This window comes from Alosa pseudoharengus, unplaced genomic scaffold, assembly GCF_046254945.1.
Source record: "Alosa pseudoharengus isolate Yale_2024_CS ecotype anadromous, Long Island Sound unplaced genomic scaffold, YU_APseudo_1.1 YU_APseudo_1.1_scf_17, whole genome shotgun sequence".
Lineage (NCBI taxonomy): Eukaryota > Metazoa > Chordata > Actinopteri > Clupeiformes > Clupeidae > Alosa > Alosa pseudoharengus.
The window spans coordinates 8688753-8706499 of NW_027468640.1; the positions used below are offsets into that span (position 1 = coordinate 8688753).

Consider the following 17747-nt stretch of genomic DNA (forward strand, 5'->3'; position numbering starts at 1 on the left):
ACCTACCTGCTCAGAGACATGGCCCAGGTAAAGAAGGCTGAAACACGACCACCACTTAAGACTCATAAGTTTAACGTCAAGACTGGGCCAAGAAATATCTGAAGACAGATTTTTCAACGGTTTTATAGACAGATGAGATAAGAGTGATTCTTGACGGACCAGACGGATGGGCCCGTGGCTGGATCACTAATGGGCACAGAGCTCCACTTAGTCAGACGCCAGCAAGGTGGAGGTGGGGTACTGGTATGGGCTGCTATTATTAAGGATGAGCTAGTTGGACCTTTTAGGGTTGAAAATGGACTTAAAATCAACTCCCAAAACTACTGCCAGTTTTCAGAAGATACTTTCTTCAAGCAGTGGTACAGAAAAAACTACATCCTTCAAGAAGGCCATGTTTTTTATGCAGGACAATGCTCCATCACATGCATCCAAGTACTCCATTGAGTGGCTAGCCAGCAAAGACTTTAAAGATGTCAGAATAATGACATGGCCCCCTTCTTCACCTGACCTAAACCCATTGAGAACTTGTGGACCCTTCTTAAATGTGAGATTTACAGTGAGGGAAGACAGTACACCCCTTTGAACAGCATTTGGCAGGCTGTGGTTGCTGCTGGACAAAATGTTCATCATCAACAGATCAAAAAATTAACAGACTCCATGGATGGAAGGCTCATGACAGTTGTTGAAAAGAAGGGTGGCTATATTGGTCGCTGAATATTTCATGAAATGTCAGAAGTGTTTATTTGTACATTTTGAGTTGTTTATTTTGTTTATTCTTACTCTTAGAAATGAAAATAAACAAGTGGGGTGGGAAAATTTTAGTTTCTTATTTAGTTGCATAATAATTCTGCACACCAATAGTTGCCTAATAATTCTGCACACATAGATTTTCTCCTGAGAGAGCCAAAACTCACTTTCCCTTTGTTAAATATTCAGGTTTGAGGTTTAATAACATTTTTGATTGACTGACATCATTGTATTTGTTCAACTATACAATTAATCTTCAGAAATACAACTTGCCTAATAATTTTGCACACAGTGTAGTTTTAAACAACAAAATTATGGGAGTTGTCCATTAAAATTGATTTAATTAGTTAAAAAGACATCATAAACGTATGAAACTACTAGATAAGTAAGTATAAGTATAGTATAAGTATATATACTCTTTTGATCCCGTGAGGGAATTTTGGTCTCTGCAGTTATCCCAATCCGTGAATTAGTGAAACACACTCAGCACACAGTGAACACACAGTGAGGTGAAGCACACACTAATCACGGCGCAGTGAGCTGCCTGCCACAGCGGAGCTCGGGGAGCAGTGAGGGGTTAGGTAGGTGCCTTGCTAAAGGGCACTTCAGCCGTTCCTACTGGTCGGGGTTCAAACCGGCAACCCTCTGGTTACAAGTCCGAAGCGCTAACCAGTAGGCCACGGCTGCCCCCAAATATTGCTTCCCATACCGGGAGTCGAACCCGGGCCTCCTGGGTGAAAACCAGGAATCCTAACTAGACCATATGGTTACGCTAGACCATATGGGAACAGATCTAACCCAGTATAAAAATTCAGCTGATACATTTAGTAATTATCTTCATGGAGGACATGAGCTGTGGTGAATGAAAGTGTCTGAAATCAGCTGATAGTACGAGGTAAGCATGTAGCCTACGTATAATAACAGTGTGGATAATTGAATATAATCAGATCAGATACAGTATATGCAGGGCAGACTGTAAAACCACTGTAAACAGTAAATATCTACCAAATCAAAGCATTCACTGTGCCCACCTGGCCTAATAAAGTTTTTACTCATATAAACCTTTTCCATATTGTAGACATTCCTGTAACCAAAGATTTGACCATGAAGGAACTTTCTGAACGTTCTGTAATGGAATGTTCACAGAGAACGTCCCTCGCACCCTTCAGCGGACATGCTGGTGTGACCAGTCTGTCATGTGGGATAATACAGCTGGTGTAAGATGGTCATGCTGGTGACCAGCCTGCCAATCTTGACATTGTTGGCGTAAAATGGTCATGCTGGTTTGCTAGAATGACCAACATAAGCTGGCATGGTCAGTTAAACCGGCAACATAGACCAGCGACACCAGCTAAAATGACCAGCTTGAGGTGGTACGACATGCAAAACCAGCTGAATCACTATCGTAAGCTGGGTAAACCAGCTGAAGGTATGTTTTCTCAAGAGTTTTGCTGGTCTAGCTGGTCAACCATCATAGGGTGGTCATCAAACAAGCTGGTCAACCAGCAAGCCACCTTAAGCTGGTCAGGCTGTTTTTTTCAGCAGGGCTGTTTCTCAAATGATGTACAAGAATATAGACAATCATCAAACTGATCAAAGTCATTTTTATTAGGAGTCAGCACACTAGCCCATTTGTACATTTAACATAGTGGATTAGAAAGGTTAATCATACTCATCAGAAATAGCTAGGTACATCAGGTCAGGAACAGCAAACATTCAGCACAGAACTCTACACTTGACAAAGTTGACTGTACTTTTGTGCTGTCTAAACATGACATCATTGCTAACAAACACAACACATTAAAATTGCAGTATTGAACTATATCAATTTCTTTACTTAGTACACTGGAAAAGCAAATATAATGGGGTCATTCCACAGGTTACTCTATACAACCATAGGTGGCACTGTGGTAACTCTAAAACATATTGATCTCAATGGTGCATTTTGCCCATGTTCAGGGTGGAAAAAAAAAAAGAAAGATTTGCATAAGATAAGTCAAATTGGTGTTTTTAAAAAGAAGGGATCATGAAGAATAAAGAGAAAAATATTTTAAAAATCTTTGTATATTCCCACAAGATGTTTGAGTGCTCTGAAAATGAGAGCCAAAATTATTTTTTACAAACTTGTGAGGTCTGCTGTTCAGACCCTGAAGGAATTTATTTTCTGTTCATTGCTTTTTGTGAGAGTGTTTCTGCTTACCGTATCTCAATAAGGAACATAAATCAAGAGCCTATGTTGAGTACAAATATGTCTTCTGAAGGCCTAAACAGACCCCAGCCAAAAACTCCAATAACATTTTTATCAACTTTCAGGAACAGCTATGACCAAGCAGGATCATCCAGACCAAACGTGACGATTGTGCTATATACTATTCCTATTTATGTACCAGCATGCAAAATTTGAGCCTGGGTAACATATGTACACCTGGTAATTTTTTTTCAGAATTTTGTAAGACCTAAGTGCGTGCGCCCTGGTTGAATTGACGTGGAATGACCCAATGGTAGTAACATGAAATTGTAAATAGTTGTAAAGTTGCTTATGATGAAATGAGTAGTGAAGATGAATGGGAGCGGGAGGACCCTGAGGAGTTTCTCCAAAGCTGCTCTGGACTGAGGAGGATTCAGTCACACCACTCTGTAAGAGGACGCACACACACACACACACACAATTAGACTGAAGTGTGTAGTAGCCAGTGTGTATTCATTTGTATCAGAAGACCCCCCCCCACACACACACACACACTCATGTCCATAATGAGCAAAGACACTCACCCTCAGTGGTGCAGATGAAGTTGAGTTTGTCGGTCTTAGTCAGGTTGCTGACCCACTGCCCCCCTCCAGACTCCACTGCCCCCACTCTTTGTTGGAAGGACTCCACTTGGTCGTGCCCTTGGGTCCAGTTGCTGTAGCAGACGGTCTGTCCACAGACCCAGTACCAGCCCACGCCGTAGGAGTGGAGCAGGCCCACCCACACGTGAGCAGTGGAGGCTTCCTCAGCCCGTGCACTCACCCAGCGCTGGACCCGCTCGGACGTCACAGACACCAGGTCCACATGGTGCTCTCGGCAGTACTGCAGCGCCTCTCTCCAGGTCTTATTCTCACGGACCAGAACCAGAAGTTTCTCTGGAGGGAAAATACAGTGAGAGAATATTGATTCCTGCTCAGTGCTGGAGTCCTTCTAAAGCCCAATTCACACCAAAGATTCACAACGAGACAAAACCGTTGCAGAAAGGAATTGAAGTGGTGTGAATTAAATGTTGCACGTCGTTGCCAGTTATTGCAAGCCGTCGCAAAGCATTCACCAAGTCTAGTCGCAGTTGCAGCTCATCTCGTCACAAATCTTTGGTGTGAATTGGGCTTAAGATTCTCATTTTATCCTGCAGTATGTCTAATCTATTAATATCTAAATGTGCTGAGTGGCGACAAGTAACAGAGACAGTATCACAGACAGGAGGACCATTAGGAGCAAGTTTCACCATTACAGAGACAGTACCATCACAGAGAGGACCACCATTAGGAGCTAGTACCACCATTACAGAGACAGTACCATCACAGAGAGGACCACCATTAGGAGCTAGTACCACCATTACAGAGACAGTACCATCACAGAGAGGACCACCATTAGGAGCTAGTACCACCATTACAGAGATAAATCCACTAGGGCTAGGCCCTGAGATTGCAGGCCCACTCCACCATTCATACGTATTCAGCACATCTGCTCAGGATCATGCTGTTGTCTTTGTCTGAACCCCCATCAAGCAGAGAGAAGGGACAGTGACTCACCTTCATAGCAAATAAAGCTCCTAGGATGGTGACAGCCTGCATCGTTCCACTGACCCCTGGAAGCATTCAGAGTTTCAGCACAGAACTCGTCACTGCTGCCATAATTGGGTTCTCCAGTCTTCCAGTGGCGGAATGAGGATCTGCTGCCATCTGACCACTCCCAGGCATCTCTGAACAGGCCGATCCAGGCAACTCTATTTCCATTGTTATGAGATGCACCTCCTACATGACTCCCTGCTCTTACTTCCTCTATCTGGTCATTCTCTGCCTGATTCCTCACACTGGCCAGGTCTGTGTGTTTCTCTCTGCAGTATCTCTGAGCATCTGTCCAATTCTTCTCCTCAGTAACCAGCACATAGGGATGTGTGGAGTTTCCCCCTGTGGTAATGCATGGGTTAATGGAGAATCAGCACAGCTTTACAGACTGAACTAGTGTGAGTTTACAAGTATACCTGCACAGTTCTGATGCATGTATTTCTGAGTAAATGAATAATCTTCTCACCATCATAGCAGATGAAGCGATGGATGTGGCTACACCTGTCATCATGCCATTTTCCATTTTCTCCCTTGTACACGCACTCTTGACCATGTCCATCCGGTTGTTTATTACCCCAGTTCCTAAACTCTCTTTCATTCTCTCTGTAGAAACCCCTGTCAGTCAGAGACCACTGCCACTTTCCCTGCTTCAGCCCAATCCAAGCATTTTCAGCACCTGCTTTGTGGATCATGCTCTTCACCTTCTCCATCTCTGTCATGTCGTCTAAGGTGGCGAGGTCAGTGAACTTCTGTCTGCAGTACTGCTGAGCTTCTGTCCAGTTCTTCTGCTCCTTCACCACATGGAACTGACGTGGCACAGAGGAGGAGAGACTGCACAGACCTGAGAGGAGAGAGGAGTATACACACACACACACACACACACACACACACACACACACACACACACACACACACACACACACACACACATACACACACACACACACACACACACACACATACACACACACACACACACAATCACATACAAACACGTTTTTATGCATGACCGTATCGGCCGCTATCGGGACACCAAGTAGGCTATTACATTCTGAATTTTTACATTGAATAAAAGACACTTCACTGATAATCACAACAGATCACAATTTACATCATAATAACATGCACACACACGCAAACAATGTGCTTATACGGCTTAGAGTCAGGTCATACTGCTAGTCCTCCTGTGTTGTTCTTACATTTTGACACATTCTAGCCATCTACATTTCTGCCATTCTTTCACCACAGAATACTGTATGCCATGTTTTAGTCATGTGTTTATTATGTCAGGGATCATATAGGGATTGTCAAAAGGATTTTTTTGGCTGCACCAATCACATCGGTGTATCTGATATGTAGGCCAGAGGCGAGCTAAACAGATGACAACAGCGCTGCGACATCTAAGTCCGGAATCAATCAGTAAACACTGGTCGTAGTGTTATCCAATTGTGTGCAGTGATATTTTCATATGCATGCCTGGTGCCGTCCCTCAAGTTGGGCCATTTTCATTACTCATAGCCAGATCCAAATCTTTCTAGATTTGGGACTGGATTTCCAGTCTAGGATGGAGTAGGATATGGAGACAAATTGACAAGCGTGATTTATTTTCATGGACTGGACTGGGCGGCGGTTATATTTTGTACCGCTATACGGTGCATCTAGTTTCTATTATGTGTAATTCTGGCAGGAAATGCATAGCAGTAAATAATATGAGCACCGTTCATCCCTGCATAATCTTTCAGCAGAAAATAAATCACCCTTCTCAATTTCTCATCTCTACATATCTACCCTTACATTCTGTACCCTTGGTTGCGCAATGATTGTTGTGTGTGTGTGTGTGTGTGTGTGTGTGTTTGTGTGTGAGTGGTGGTGTATGAGTGTGTGTGAGTGAGTGGTTGTCATTTCCTCTGTTGTCCTGTAGATGGTGGTGTGGAGCCAGTTGGTTAGACCATTTGACATCATAACTCATATCAAATATAAATCGCAGCACCTCCCATTAACAGAATTTCATGAAACTTAGTTTGCATCAAGAGGAATCAAAAATCACACACATACAAACCATAACTATGTAAGAGAATTAATCAGTTAATCTGTTCACCTTTCACTTAATTAATTAAGGGGAAAGTGAACAGGTGAGTCTTTAAACATTTCCTGGAAGTCCCAAACCTATCACAAGAACGAATATTACAAGAGTAATATCACAAGAAGAATAGAATATTAGGTAACCCATTCTGTGGAATCACAGAGGAAAAGAATCTTGACTGTGACCTCTTAGCGCTAGGGCCCCCCAGGACCTTTTCTCACTTCAGAACCCTCTTGCAATTACTGTATGTAAGTACATAATATAATCTGAAAACTGCTGCCCTGATAAAAAAAAAACAATGCAACTGATCTGGTATTCTGACTATAATGGAGTGGAATGGAAATTTGTGACCCCAAACTTTTGACCGGTAATGTATGTAACCCATTTAATGTTTAAATTCCTTCTTGATGAATTGTAATGGCACCTAAACTAATGTGGCAGTGTCACAACATAACAGAAGTATTTCTTTACACCCATTTTTACTCTTTACCAGGGGTGCCAATAAATGTGGAGGGTGTTGTATATACACACAGACAGAGAGAGAGAGAGAGAGGACATGCACACAAACAGCACAGCACAAACACCAGGGCTCGAATTACGTGTGAGCCAGAGGGAGCCGAGCTCCCATAGAGTGAGGACTGGCTCCCATGAAAGCAACAAAGTCAAAAACCTGACTGACAGAGAGAAAGAGAGAGAGGACACACACACACAAACAGCACAGCACAAGAACTCATATCACAGGGGCTTCTCAACACAAAACACCCAAATATACACACACACACACACACACACACACACACAGGTGCATACACTGTACCTAGGAAGAGCAGGAGGAAGCATCCGCAGTGAGCCATGACTGGAACAAAACGGAAAAACAATCATTTCACTCTGACTCTTAACAATTTCACTGTTCACGTGATCTACTGAAATGAGTTATAGTTGCTGAACTGGTGACATTCTCATTATTACATCATAATCATAACCATGGAATTCTGAAAGAACAACAGAATTACAATATCACTTGAATACCTGAATTTAAATTTTCAGATATTGTATGATTATTTTTTACATTATTGAAGTCTGAATATCTATGCAAAAGACACACAGCCAGGTTGCGTTTGGGTAATTTATAACCCATATTCATAAAAGACACAGAGCCAGGTTGCGTTTGGGTAATTTATAACCCATATTCATAAAGGACACAGAGCCAGGTTGCGTTTGGGTAATTTATAACCTATATTCATAAAAGACTGTAAAGGGTCCATGCGCATCTCCGGAGCATGACCTACCTGTGTGATGTCGTCTCTGCTGGACTCTGCTGCCTTCTGCCCCGTGTCCACCCTGTTCCTTCCTGTTAATGCCCCGCTCTTTTCCCGGGGATTCCCCCAAACTGTCCCATGCAGGTGTCACAGACAGCGCTCTCTTGTCACAGACACAGTTGTTTACCCAGAGCAGAATTTCCTCCAGTCGGGGATTCAGTCACAAGTCCGATTCCCTTACCGTTAGGCCACAGATGCCCGCAATGGATGTGATGTAAGAGTTATGAAATATGAAATTAGTGTTCTGTCTCTTCTGCAGTATTTGCATAGAGACATGCGCCAGAGGCAGATGCCAACAGCAGAAGTTCTGTTCACAAAACAAGTCCAAAATGTATAACCAAATTATGTGCAAATGCACCAACATGCACACGCGCACGCAGACACAGTTCTCACACTCACCTGTGCACATCATGCTGATCAAAGTATGTTTATTAGCATAGTAGCTCATTTGTACATTTTACATATCAAATTAGAAAACCTAATCAACCCTACACGCCACTCAGCTGCTAGTACAGACCTTGGTCATCTCTAGCATTGACTACTACAACGCCCTTATTACGGGCCTTTCAGCTTGTGCTTGTGGTGGAACCGTTACAGATGGTGCAGAACGTTGCAGCTTGTGCTTGTGGTGGAACCGTTACAGATGGTGCAGAACGTTGCAGCTTGTGCTTGTGGTGGAACCGTTACAGATGGTGCAGAACGCTGCAGCCTGCCTGGTCTTCAGTCATCCAAGAAGGGCACATGTTACCCCGCTGTTCATGGAGCTCCACTGGCTACCCTTAGCCGCCTGCATCAAATGCAAGTCACTAATGCCTGCATACAAAGTGATGCTGGGTCTGACTCTGCACCCACCTCACTTAAGCGCTCTCAGAAAGGCTTATGTTACCCATCGACTGCTGCGCTCCTCCAAGGAACATCGTCTGGCACTGCCGCCCCCCCACTCACGGCGTTCCAGACTATTCTCACCTGTAGTCCCCACACTCACGGTGTTCCAGACTATTCTCACCTGTGGTCCCCACACCCTCTGTGTTCCAGACTATTCTCACTTGTGGTCCCCACACCTTCTGTGTTCCAGACTATTCTCATCTGTGGTCCCCACACTGTTCCAGACTATTCTCATCTGTGGTCCCCCAATGGTGGAACGATCTGCCAAGTGCCACCAGAGCAGGAGTGTCCCTCTGTCTTCAAAAAACTCTTGAAGACTCGTCTCTTCCAAGGATACCTCCTCTCCCTGTGTTCCCAGGAACTAACTATGTTCATTTAGCTTAGGGGTGTCAAACTCATTTTAGTTCAGGGGCCACTTACAGCCCAATGTGGGTTTTCTGCAGACTGGACGAGTAAAATAATAGCATAATAACCTATAAATAATGAATGTTTGAACAAGTTAAAGTTGTGAAGCTGTATCCAGTGAGAAACACTGAGACTGTGATAATGATTATTTATGAGATCATATGAAAATAAACTTCTGTCTCTTCTGTCTGCAGTATTTGCATAGACACATAAACCAACCTGCGTCACAGGCAGATGTCAACAGCAGTAGTCCTGTTCACAGAAGAATCATAAAATCCACAAACATATAATCTGCAAATGCACCAACACAGACAGACACACAAATATATACATACATAGTCACCTACCCTTGAATCTCCTAAAAGTGCACACACACACACACACATGTGCTCTCACACTCCCGAATGTACACATGCATGTAACCTCAATCTCACAAATATACATGCACACTCCCACACATCTAGCACTTGTATTGAGTCAATTTAGTGGCATTAATATGTTGAGCTTGTAAAAAGATGTGCAATACAAGTGTAGCATAGTGGACAATTGGTTGTCGGCTACGCCACCCCAGGAGTTATGGGGACCAAGGGAACACCCACTTAACCAAACCGAATAGGTCAAACAGATTCGTTATACTTGAAAGACAGAGACGTGTGTACATTTAAACATATATTTTCTATTAGGGACACAGACAACAGAGAGACATAAGGCAACAGACAACACAGACAACAGAGAGACATAAGGCAACAGACAACACAGACAACAGAGACACATCAGGCAACAGACAACACAGACAACAAAGAGACATACTGTAAGGCAACAGACAACACAGACAACAGAGAGACATAAGGCAATAGACAACACAGACAAAGAACAGAGAGAACAGAGAGACATAAGGCAACAGACAACACAGACAAAAGAGAGACATAAGGCAACAGACAACACAGACAAAGAACAGAGAGAACAGAGAGACATAAGGCAACAGACAACACAGACAAAAGAGAGACATAAGGCAACAGACAACACAGACAAAAGAGAGACATAAGGCAACAGACAACACAGACAAAGAACAGAGAGGACAGAGAGACATAAGGCAACAGACAACACAGACAACAGAGAGACATAAGGCAACAGACAACACAGACAAAAGAGAGACATAAGGCAACAGACAACACAGACAACAGAGAGACATAAGGCAACAGACAACACAGACAGAGAGACATAAGGTTTGGCCGCCAGATGGACAGGGCCAGGCCGTCACCTAGGAGCAGGCCATCCATCCTCTGGGGGTCACTAAGGCACTAGAACTTACTATAGTTACTAGGAGGGAGTCACAAGACCACAAGTGCATCTCACACACGGGAGGGGTGATTACTGTAACTTTATTAAGCTGACACACAGTGAAACACTACAATACACAACAGCAAAAAGGTGATTCAGTCTCCTTAAAATAACTCTTGGCCTAGTCCATCCAATCAGTAGGCAAGGCAGGGCGGCAGAAAGCCACACAATTACAAAGAACAGCACAAATTAAAACAAATAAGGACAGACATAAAATTGCAACGAGCATGGAAGCAGGACACAAAGCAAAACAGCAGTGCCCATTCTGACATCAAGCACATGGTCCAGCAGCGGAGGACATGGGCTGGAGATGGTTGAAGTGGCAAGGCTACAATGACACAAAACAATATCACACTATGACTCAATCAACTCTCTAATACCATAGAGCACATAGTCGGCTACCTGGCATATACATACATAAGTGTTATACCCAATATTCCCGGCAATGAAGCAATCCATTTTTTTGAGGTTAGGTGTTTTTTTTTAAAATATATATTGACCCGCCTATTGCAACACATCGTAATTTAGCTTTATTTGCTTCCCAGCCTGTGTTGCAAGTCAGAAGCTTGTTTATAGGCTATTATTATGACCGCCGCTAGCAAAGCTAGCGAAGCGGTCATATAGGGATTGTCAAAGTTTTTTTTTTTTTTTTCCCCGTCATCTACTTCCTGAATTTTTGGTCAACGATACCCGGGACACCGAACCACCGGGACACATGAAATTTGGTGGGTTATGTAGCCCCACTAGACTTTTACGGAAAAATTACGTTTCGTCCCCGGGGTCCACTCCCCCCCCCCCCCCCGTGCTGGGCCCCCCGAACCGCAAAAAAAGCAGTTTTTCCTAAATAACTACCTGAACCGTGGCACCGAGGATGAAGACATTTTTATGGTATGTTGGTCTCAAGGGCCCACATCAATCTGGCCCATAATCACTCATTTGTGATTTGCACCCCCCCGGTAAAAAATGAAAATGCAATATTATTCTGCTTTAATCGCCCCTATCTTCAGTTAAGATGTTCAGAACTGCACCAAATTTTATTTGTATGATTGACCTGGCATTCTCTGGGGGTATGCCAAGTTTCGTAGAATTTCATCCCATTTCTTCTTGAAGTCGAAATAAATCTGAGGATGTTTATCGGACATGCTTGGTTTTTACTGCAGGTACGTTAATCTTATAATATCAATAAGGACCTAGGTAATGTTACCGTTAGCGTTGGTTGAGTGATGGAGGCCAATTTGATTGATTGCATTTGTAGAAAACTATAAATGCGGTTATACCAAGCAAATTGATAGCAGCACTGTAATTGTATCTTTCGACTGTCATTTGTTGCATGTGCTACAAAAATCATTCTGTGCAATGGAAGATTTACCAACGTTACACCGGTCTGATACAGTTTTGCCTATACATGCGTGAGACTGAGACGCCTGTTTATTTTGTGTATAAGTGCGTGCAGGGTGTGAGAGGGGAATCGATGTGCTTTGATTCCAGCTTGGTAGTTGTAGTCTGTGAAATTAAAAAGCACGTGTGTGTGAAGTATCCAAACAATGACACCTTCATTTCATTATGGCTGCTTTAGCAACACACCTTAAGCTACTGTGTAGTGGGTCCCATTTAGAAGTGGCTACTTCATTCGCGCTTTCCTTGACTCATGGAGCTGCGTGAATTTTATTACAACTTTTCGCCACGATATGGCAGTTTAAGTCCGCTTGATACTGTAAGGCGTAAGCCATTGGTTTCCAAAGGAGATTTTATTTGTGTCGCCAGCATAGCCTATTGACAATTTATGTTGTAAATAGGCCTACCTTATAAGCCTACCTGTAGCTTAGGGAAGCTAACAGCTTTCTATTAGGATCTAGTTTGTTAGTTACAGTTTTGTCATAACTCCCTGATGCATTTTTGCATTTAGAATAGCCAGAGCGTGAACAATATCGGGTGCCTATGGACTAGGCTTGGTGAACCCAGCCTGATCTGCCCGCTATTTATTTTTTGATTTCTTAAAAGATTGAGGTTGGTCTGGTGAAAGCCAGACTAGCCATGGACCTAAGTTACACAATGCAAGGGAACATGAATCAGCCTATATTTGCACGAACAATAACGGACAACAGCTCTTCAACTTTGGCCCGTTAAAATGTGTATGAACAGTCTAGCGACGCATTTCATCAAGGCCCATTTGGACATGTCAGTTATTTCCACTAGATGTAAAACAGCATTTCGTTTCAGACTACTGTTACTTAATTTGGGCATTAACAATAACGTTTCAGACTACTGTTACTTAATTTGTGCATTGACAATAAAGTATTACATGAACTAAAGATGACTAAATTCTTATGTAGAAGAAGAAACATTCACAAAAAGTCCATCCATCCAAAAATGACCTTTGTTTTTGATAGCTGTTGAAAACGGCATGGAACTGACAGAGATGTTTTTGTTTATAAATAAATAAATAAATAACATTATGCTGATACCTTTTGCTTTTCCCAAATACAATGTAGCCTACAGGTGTAAGTGACCTTTCATCAATCCAGTTGCAATGGATGAACTGTGATGAACTGCCCTACTTGTGATTGTTTAGAGATGTTTAGAGAAGGTTTTATAACAATGCTACATCTTCTTTGGCTATTCTACAATCTATTCACCTTTTCAGCACCAGTAGGCTACTCTCTGTGCAGCCGCACACACACACTCAGGCATGCCAAACAAGCATACACAAAAGTTTCAAGAGTGGGGGATGGAGTAAAATATGGAGACAAATTGAAGTGTGATTTATTTTCGTGGAACGGATGTACAGGACTGAGCGGCGGTCATATTTTGTACCGCTATGCGTTACATCTAGTTGTTATTATGGTTGAAACAGTTTACTCTACACCGTGTGCACAATTATTAGGCAAGTGAGTATTTTTACCTTATCATCATTTTTATGCATATTTCCAACTCCAACCTATATAAACCTGACTGCTAATTGGATTTATGCATCATCAGTTGATGTGTATTTGTGTAATGAGGGAGGGTGTGGCCTAAAGTGATCAACACCCTACAATCAAGGTGTGCATAATTATTAGGCAGCTTCTTTACCTCAGACAAAATGGGCCAAAAAAGAGATTTAACAGACTCTGAAAAGCAAAAAAATGTAAAATGCCTTTCACAGGGATGCAGCACTCTTGAAGAAGCAAAGATATTGAGGCGTGATCACCGAATAATCAAACGTTTTGTTGCAAATAGTCAAAAGGGTTGCAAGAAACGTGTGGAGAAAAAAAGGCGCAGAATAACTGCTAGAGACGTGAGAATAATTAAATATGAAGTTACCAGGAACCCATTGACCTCCAGTGCGGCCTTATTCCAGAAATGCAACCTACCTGCTCAGAGACATGGCCCAGGTAAAGAAGGCTGAAACACGACCACCACTTAAGACTCATACGTTTAACGTCAAGACTGGCCCAAGAAATATCTGAAGACAGATTTTTCAACGGTTTTATAGACAGATGAGATAAGAGTGATTCTTGACGGACCAGACGGATGGGCCCGTGGCTGGATCACTAATGGGCACAGAGCTCCACTTAGTCAGACGCCAGCAAGGTGGAGGTGGGGTACTGGTATGGGCTGCTATTATTAAGGATGAGCTAGTTGGACCTTTTAGGGTTGAAAATGGACTTAAAATCAACTCCCAAAACTACTGCCAGTTTTCAGAAGATACTTTCTTCAAGCAGTGGTACAGAAAAAACTACATCCTTCAAGAAGGCCATGTTTTTTATGCAGGACAATGCTCCATCACATGCATCCAAGTACTCCATTGAGTGGCTAGCCAGCAAAGACTTTAAAGATGTCAGAATAATGACATGGCCCCCTTCTTCACCTGACCTAAACCCATTGAGAACTTGTGGACCCTTCTTAAATGTGAGATTTACAGTGAGGGAAGACAGTACACCCCTTTGAACAGCATTTGGGAGGCTGTGGTTGCTGCTGGACAAAATGTTCATCATCAACAGATCAAAAAATTAACAGACTCCATGGATGGAAGGCTCATGACAGTTGTTGAAAAGAAGGGTGGCTATATTGGTCGCTGAATATTTCATGAAATGTCAGAAGTGTTTATTTGTACATTTTGAGTTGTTTATTTTGTTTATTCTTACTCTTAGAAATGAAAATAAACAAGTGGGGTGGGAAAATTTTAGTTTCTTATTTAGTTGCATAATAATTCTGCACACCAATAGTTGCCTAATAATTCTGCACACATAGATTTTCTCCTGAGAGAGCCAAAACTCACTTTCCCTTTGTTAAATATTCAGGTTTGAGGTTTAATAACATTTTTGATTGACTGACATCATTGTATTTGTTCAACTATACAATTAATCTTCAGAAATACAACTTGCCTAATAATTTTGCACACAGTGTAGTTTTAAACAACAAAATTATGGGAGTTGTCCATTAAAATTGATTTAATTAGTTAAAAAGACATCATAAACGTATGAAACTACTAGATAAGTAAGTATAAGTATAGTATAAGTATATATACTCTTTTGATCCCGTGAGGGAATTTTGGTCTCTGCAGTTATCCCAATCCGTGAATTAGTGAAACACACTCAGCACACAGTGAACACACAGTGAGGTGAAGCACACACTAATCACGGCGCAGTGAGCTGCCTGCCACAGCGGAGCTCGGGGAGCAGTGAGGGGTTAGGTAGGTGCCTTGCTAAAGGGCACTTCAGCCGTTCCTACTGGTCGGGGTTCAAACCGGCAACCCTCTGGTTACAAGTCCGAAGCGCTAACCAGTAGGCCACGGCTGCCCCCAAATATTGCTTCCCATACCGGGAGTCGAACCCGGGCCTCCTGGGTGAAAACCAGGAATCCTAACTAGACCATATGGTTACGCTAGACCATATGGGAACAGATCTAACCCAGTATAAAAATTCAGCTGATACATTTAGTAATTATCTTCATGGAGGACATGAGCTGTGGTGAATGAAAGTGTCTGAAATCAGCTGATAGTACGAGGTAAGCATGTAGCCTACGTATAATAACAGTGTGGATAATTGAATATAATCAGATCAGATACAGTATATGCAGGGCAGACTGTAAAACCACTGTAAACAGTAAATATCTACCAAATCAAAGCATTCACTGTGCCCACCTGGCCTAATAAAGTTTTTACTCATATAAACCTTTTCCATATTGTAGACATTCCTGTAACCAAAGATTTGACCATGAAGGAACTTTCTGAACGTTCTGTAATGGAATGTTCACAGAGAATGTCCCTCGCACCCTTCAGCGGACATGCTGGTGTGACCAGTCTGTCATGTGGGATAAAACAGCTGGTGTAAGATGGTCATGCTAGTGACCAGCCTGCCAATCTTGACATTGTTGGCGTAAGATGGTCATGCTGGTTTGCTAGAATGACCAACATAAGCTGGCATGGTCAGTTAAACCGGCAACATAGACCAGCGACACCAGCTAAAATGACCAGCTTGAGGTGGTACGACATGCAAAACCAGCTGAATTACCATCGTAAGCTGGGTAAACCAGCTGAAGGTATGTTTTCTCAAGAGTTTTGCTGGTCTAGCTGGTCAACCATCATAGGGTGGTCATCAAACAAGCTGGTCAACCAGCAAGCCACCTTAAGCTGGTCAGGCTGTTTTTTTCAGCAGGGCTGTTTCTCAAATGATGTACAAGAATATAGACAATCATCAAACTGATCAAAGTCATTTTTATTAGGAGTCAGCACACTAGCCCATTTGTACATTTAACATAGTGGATTAGAAAGGTTAATCATACTCATCAGAAATAGCTAGGTACATCAGGTCAGGAACAGCAAACATTCAGCACAGAACTCTACACTTGACAAAGTTGACTGTACTTTTGTGCTGTCTAAACATGACATCATTGCTAACAAACACAACACATTAAAATTGCAGTATTGAACTATATCAATTTCTTTACTTAGTACACTGGAAAAGCAAATATAATGGGGTCATTCCACAGGTTACTCTATACAACCATAGGTGGCACTGTGGTAACTCTAAAACATATTGATCTCAATGGTGCATTTTGCCCATGTTCAGGGTGGAAAAAAAAAAAGAAAGATTTGCATAAGATAAGTCAAATTGGTGTTTTTAAAAAGAAGGGATCATGAAGAATAAAGAGAAAAATATTTTAAAAATCTTTGTATATTCCCACAAGATGTTTGAGTGCTCTGAAAATGAGAGCCAAAATTATTTTTTACAAACTTGTGAGGTCTGCTGTTCAGACCCTGAAGGAATTTATTTTCTGTTCATTGCTTTTTATGAGAGTGTTTCTGCTTACCGTATCTCAATAAGGAACATAAATCAAGAGCCTATGTTGAGTACAAATATGTCTTCTGAAGGCCTAAACAGACCCCAGCCAAAAACTCCAATAACATTTTTATCAACTTTCAGGAACAGCTATGACCAAGCAGGATCATCCAGACCAAACGTGACGATTGTGCTATATACTATTCCTATTTATGTACCAGCATGCAAAATTGACTGACATCATTGTATTTGTTCAACTATACAATTAATCTTCAGAAATACAACTTGCCTAATAATTTTGCACACAGTGTAGTTTTAAACAACAAAATTATGGGAGTTGTCCATTAAAATTGATTTAATTAGTTAAAAAGACATCATAAACGTATGAAACTACTAGATAAGTAAGTATAAGTATAGTATAAGTATATATACTCTTTTGATCCCGTGAGGGAATTTTGGTCTCTGCAGTTATCCCAATCCGTGAATTAGTGAAACACACTCAGCACACAGTGAACACACAGTGAGGTGAAGCACACACTAATCACGGCGCAGTGAGCTGCCTGCCACAGCGGAGCTCGGGGAGCAGTGAGGGGTTAGGTAGGTGCCTTGCTAAAGGGCACTTCAGCCGTTCCTACTGGTCGGGGTTCAAACCGGCAACCCTCTGGTTACAAGTCCGAAGCGCTAACCAGTAGGCCACGGCTGCCCCCAAATATTGCTTCCCATACCGGGAGTCGAACCCGGGCCTCCTGGGTGAAAACCAGGAATCCTAACTAGACCATATGGTTACGCTAGACCATATGGGAACAGATCTAACCCAGTATAAAAATTCAGCTGATACATTTAGTAATTATCTTCATGGAGGACATGAGCTGTGGTGAATGAAAG

The 17747-nt window shown here is 42.3% G+C and overlaps 2 protein-coding genes and 3 non-coding genes across 5 annotated transcripts in view; all 5 read right to left on the reverse strand.

Annotated features, from left to right (window-relative positions):
• Positions 1–17747, reverse strand: part of LOC143127196 (C-type mannose receptor 2-like) — a 110768-nt gene that overhangs the window by 71320 nt on the left and 21701 nt on the right. The gene's annotated exons all lie outside the window — the stretch shown is intronic.
• On the reverse strand, positions 1448–1534 carry trnae-uuc (transfer RNA glutamic acid (anticodon UUC)). Its single transcript has one exon. It is a non-coding gene; the product is annotated as a tRNA-Glu (tRNA).
• Positions 3293–8012, reverse strand: LOC143127820 (macrophage mannose receptor 1-like). Its single transcript, XM_076289537.1, has 6 exons — positions 7939–8012; positions 7467–7505; positions 5033–5407; positions 4531–4908; positions 3520–3870; positions 3293–3382 (listed from the first exon to the last, which is right to left on the reverse strand). Exons 2-6 carry the CDS (start codon positions 7501–7503, stop codon positions 3369–3371), a joined length of 1155 nt encoding a protein of 384 aa, XP_076145652.1. The 5' UTR covers positions 7504–7505; positions 7939–8012; the 3' UTR covers positions 3293–3368.
• On the reverse strand, positions 15394–15480 carry trnae-uuc (transfer RNA glutamic acid (anticodon UUC)). The gene has a single exon. It is a non-coding gene; the product is annotated as a tRNA-Glu (tRNA).
• Positions 17579–17665, reverse strand: trnae-uuc (transfer RNA glutamic acid (anticodon UUC)). Its single transcript has one exon. It is a non-coding gene; the product is annotated as a tRNA-Glu (tRNA).

What these genes read in the sequence shown, in the direction of transcription:
- LOC143127820 (XM_076289537.1), bottom strand. Translation starts at nt 7,503, where the DNA reads ATGGCTCACTGCGGATGCTTCCTCCTGCTCTTCCTAG. An exon ending in TCGCTTCATCTGCTATGATG is followed by an intron (nt 4,909 to 5,032) that starts GTGAGAAGATTA and finishes GCATTACCACAG; the next exon opens with GGGGAAACTCCACACATCCC. An exon ending in GAGCTTTATTTGCTATGAAG is followed by an intron (nt 3,871 to 4,530) that starts GTGAGTCACTGT and finishes TTTTCCCTCCAG; the next exon opens with AGAAACTTCTGGTTCTGGTC.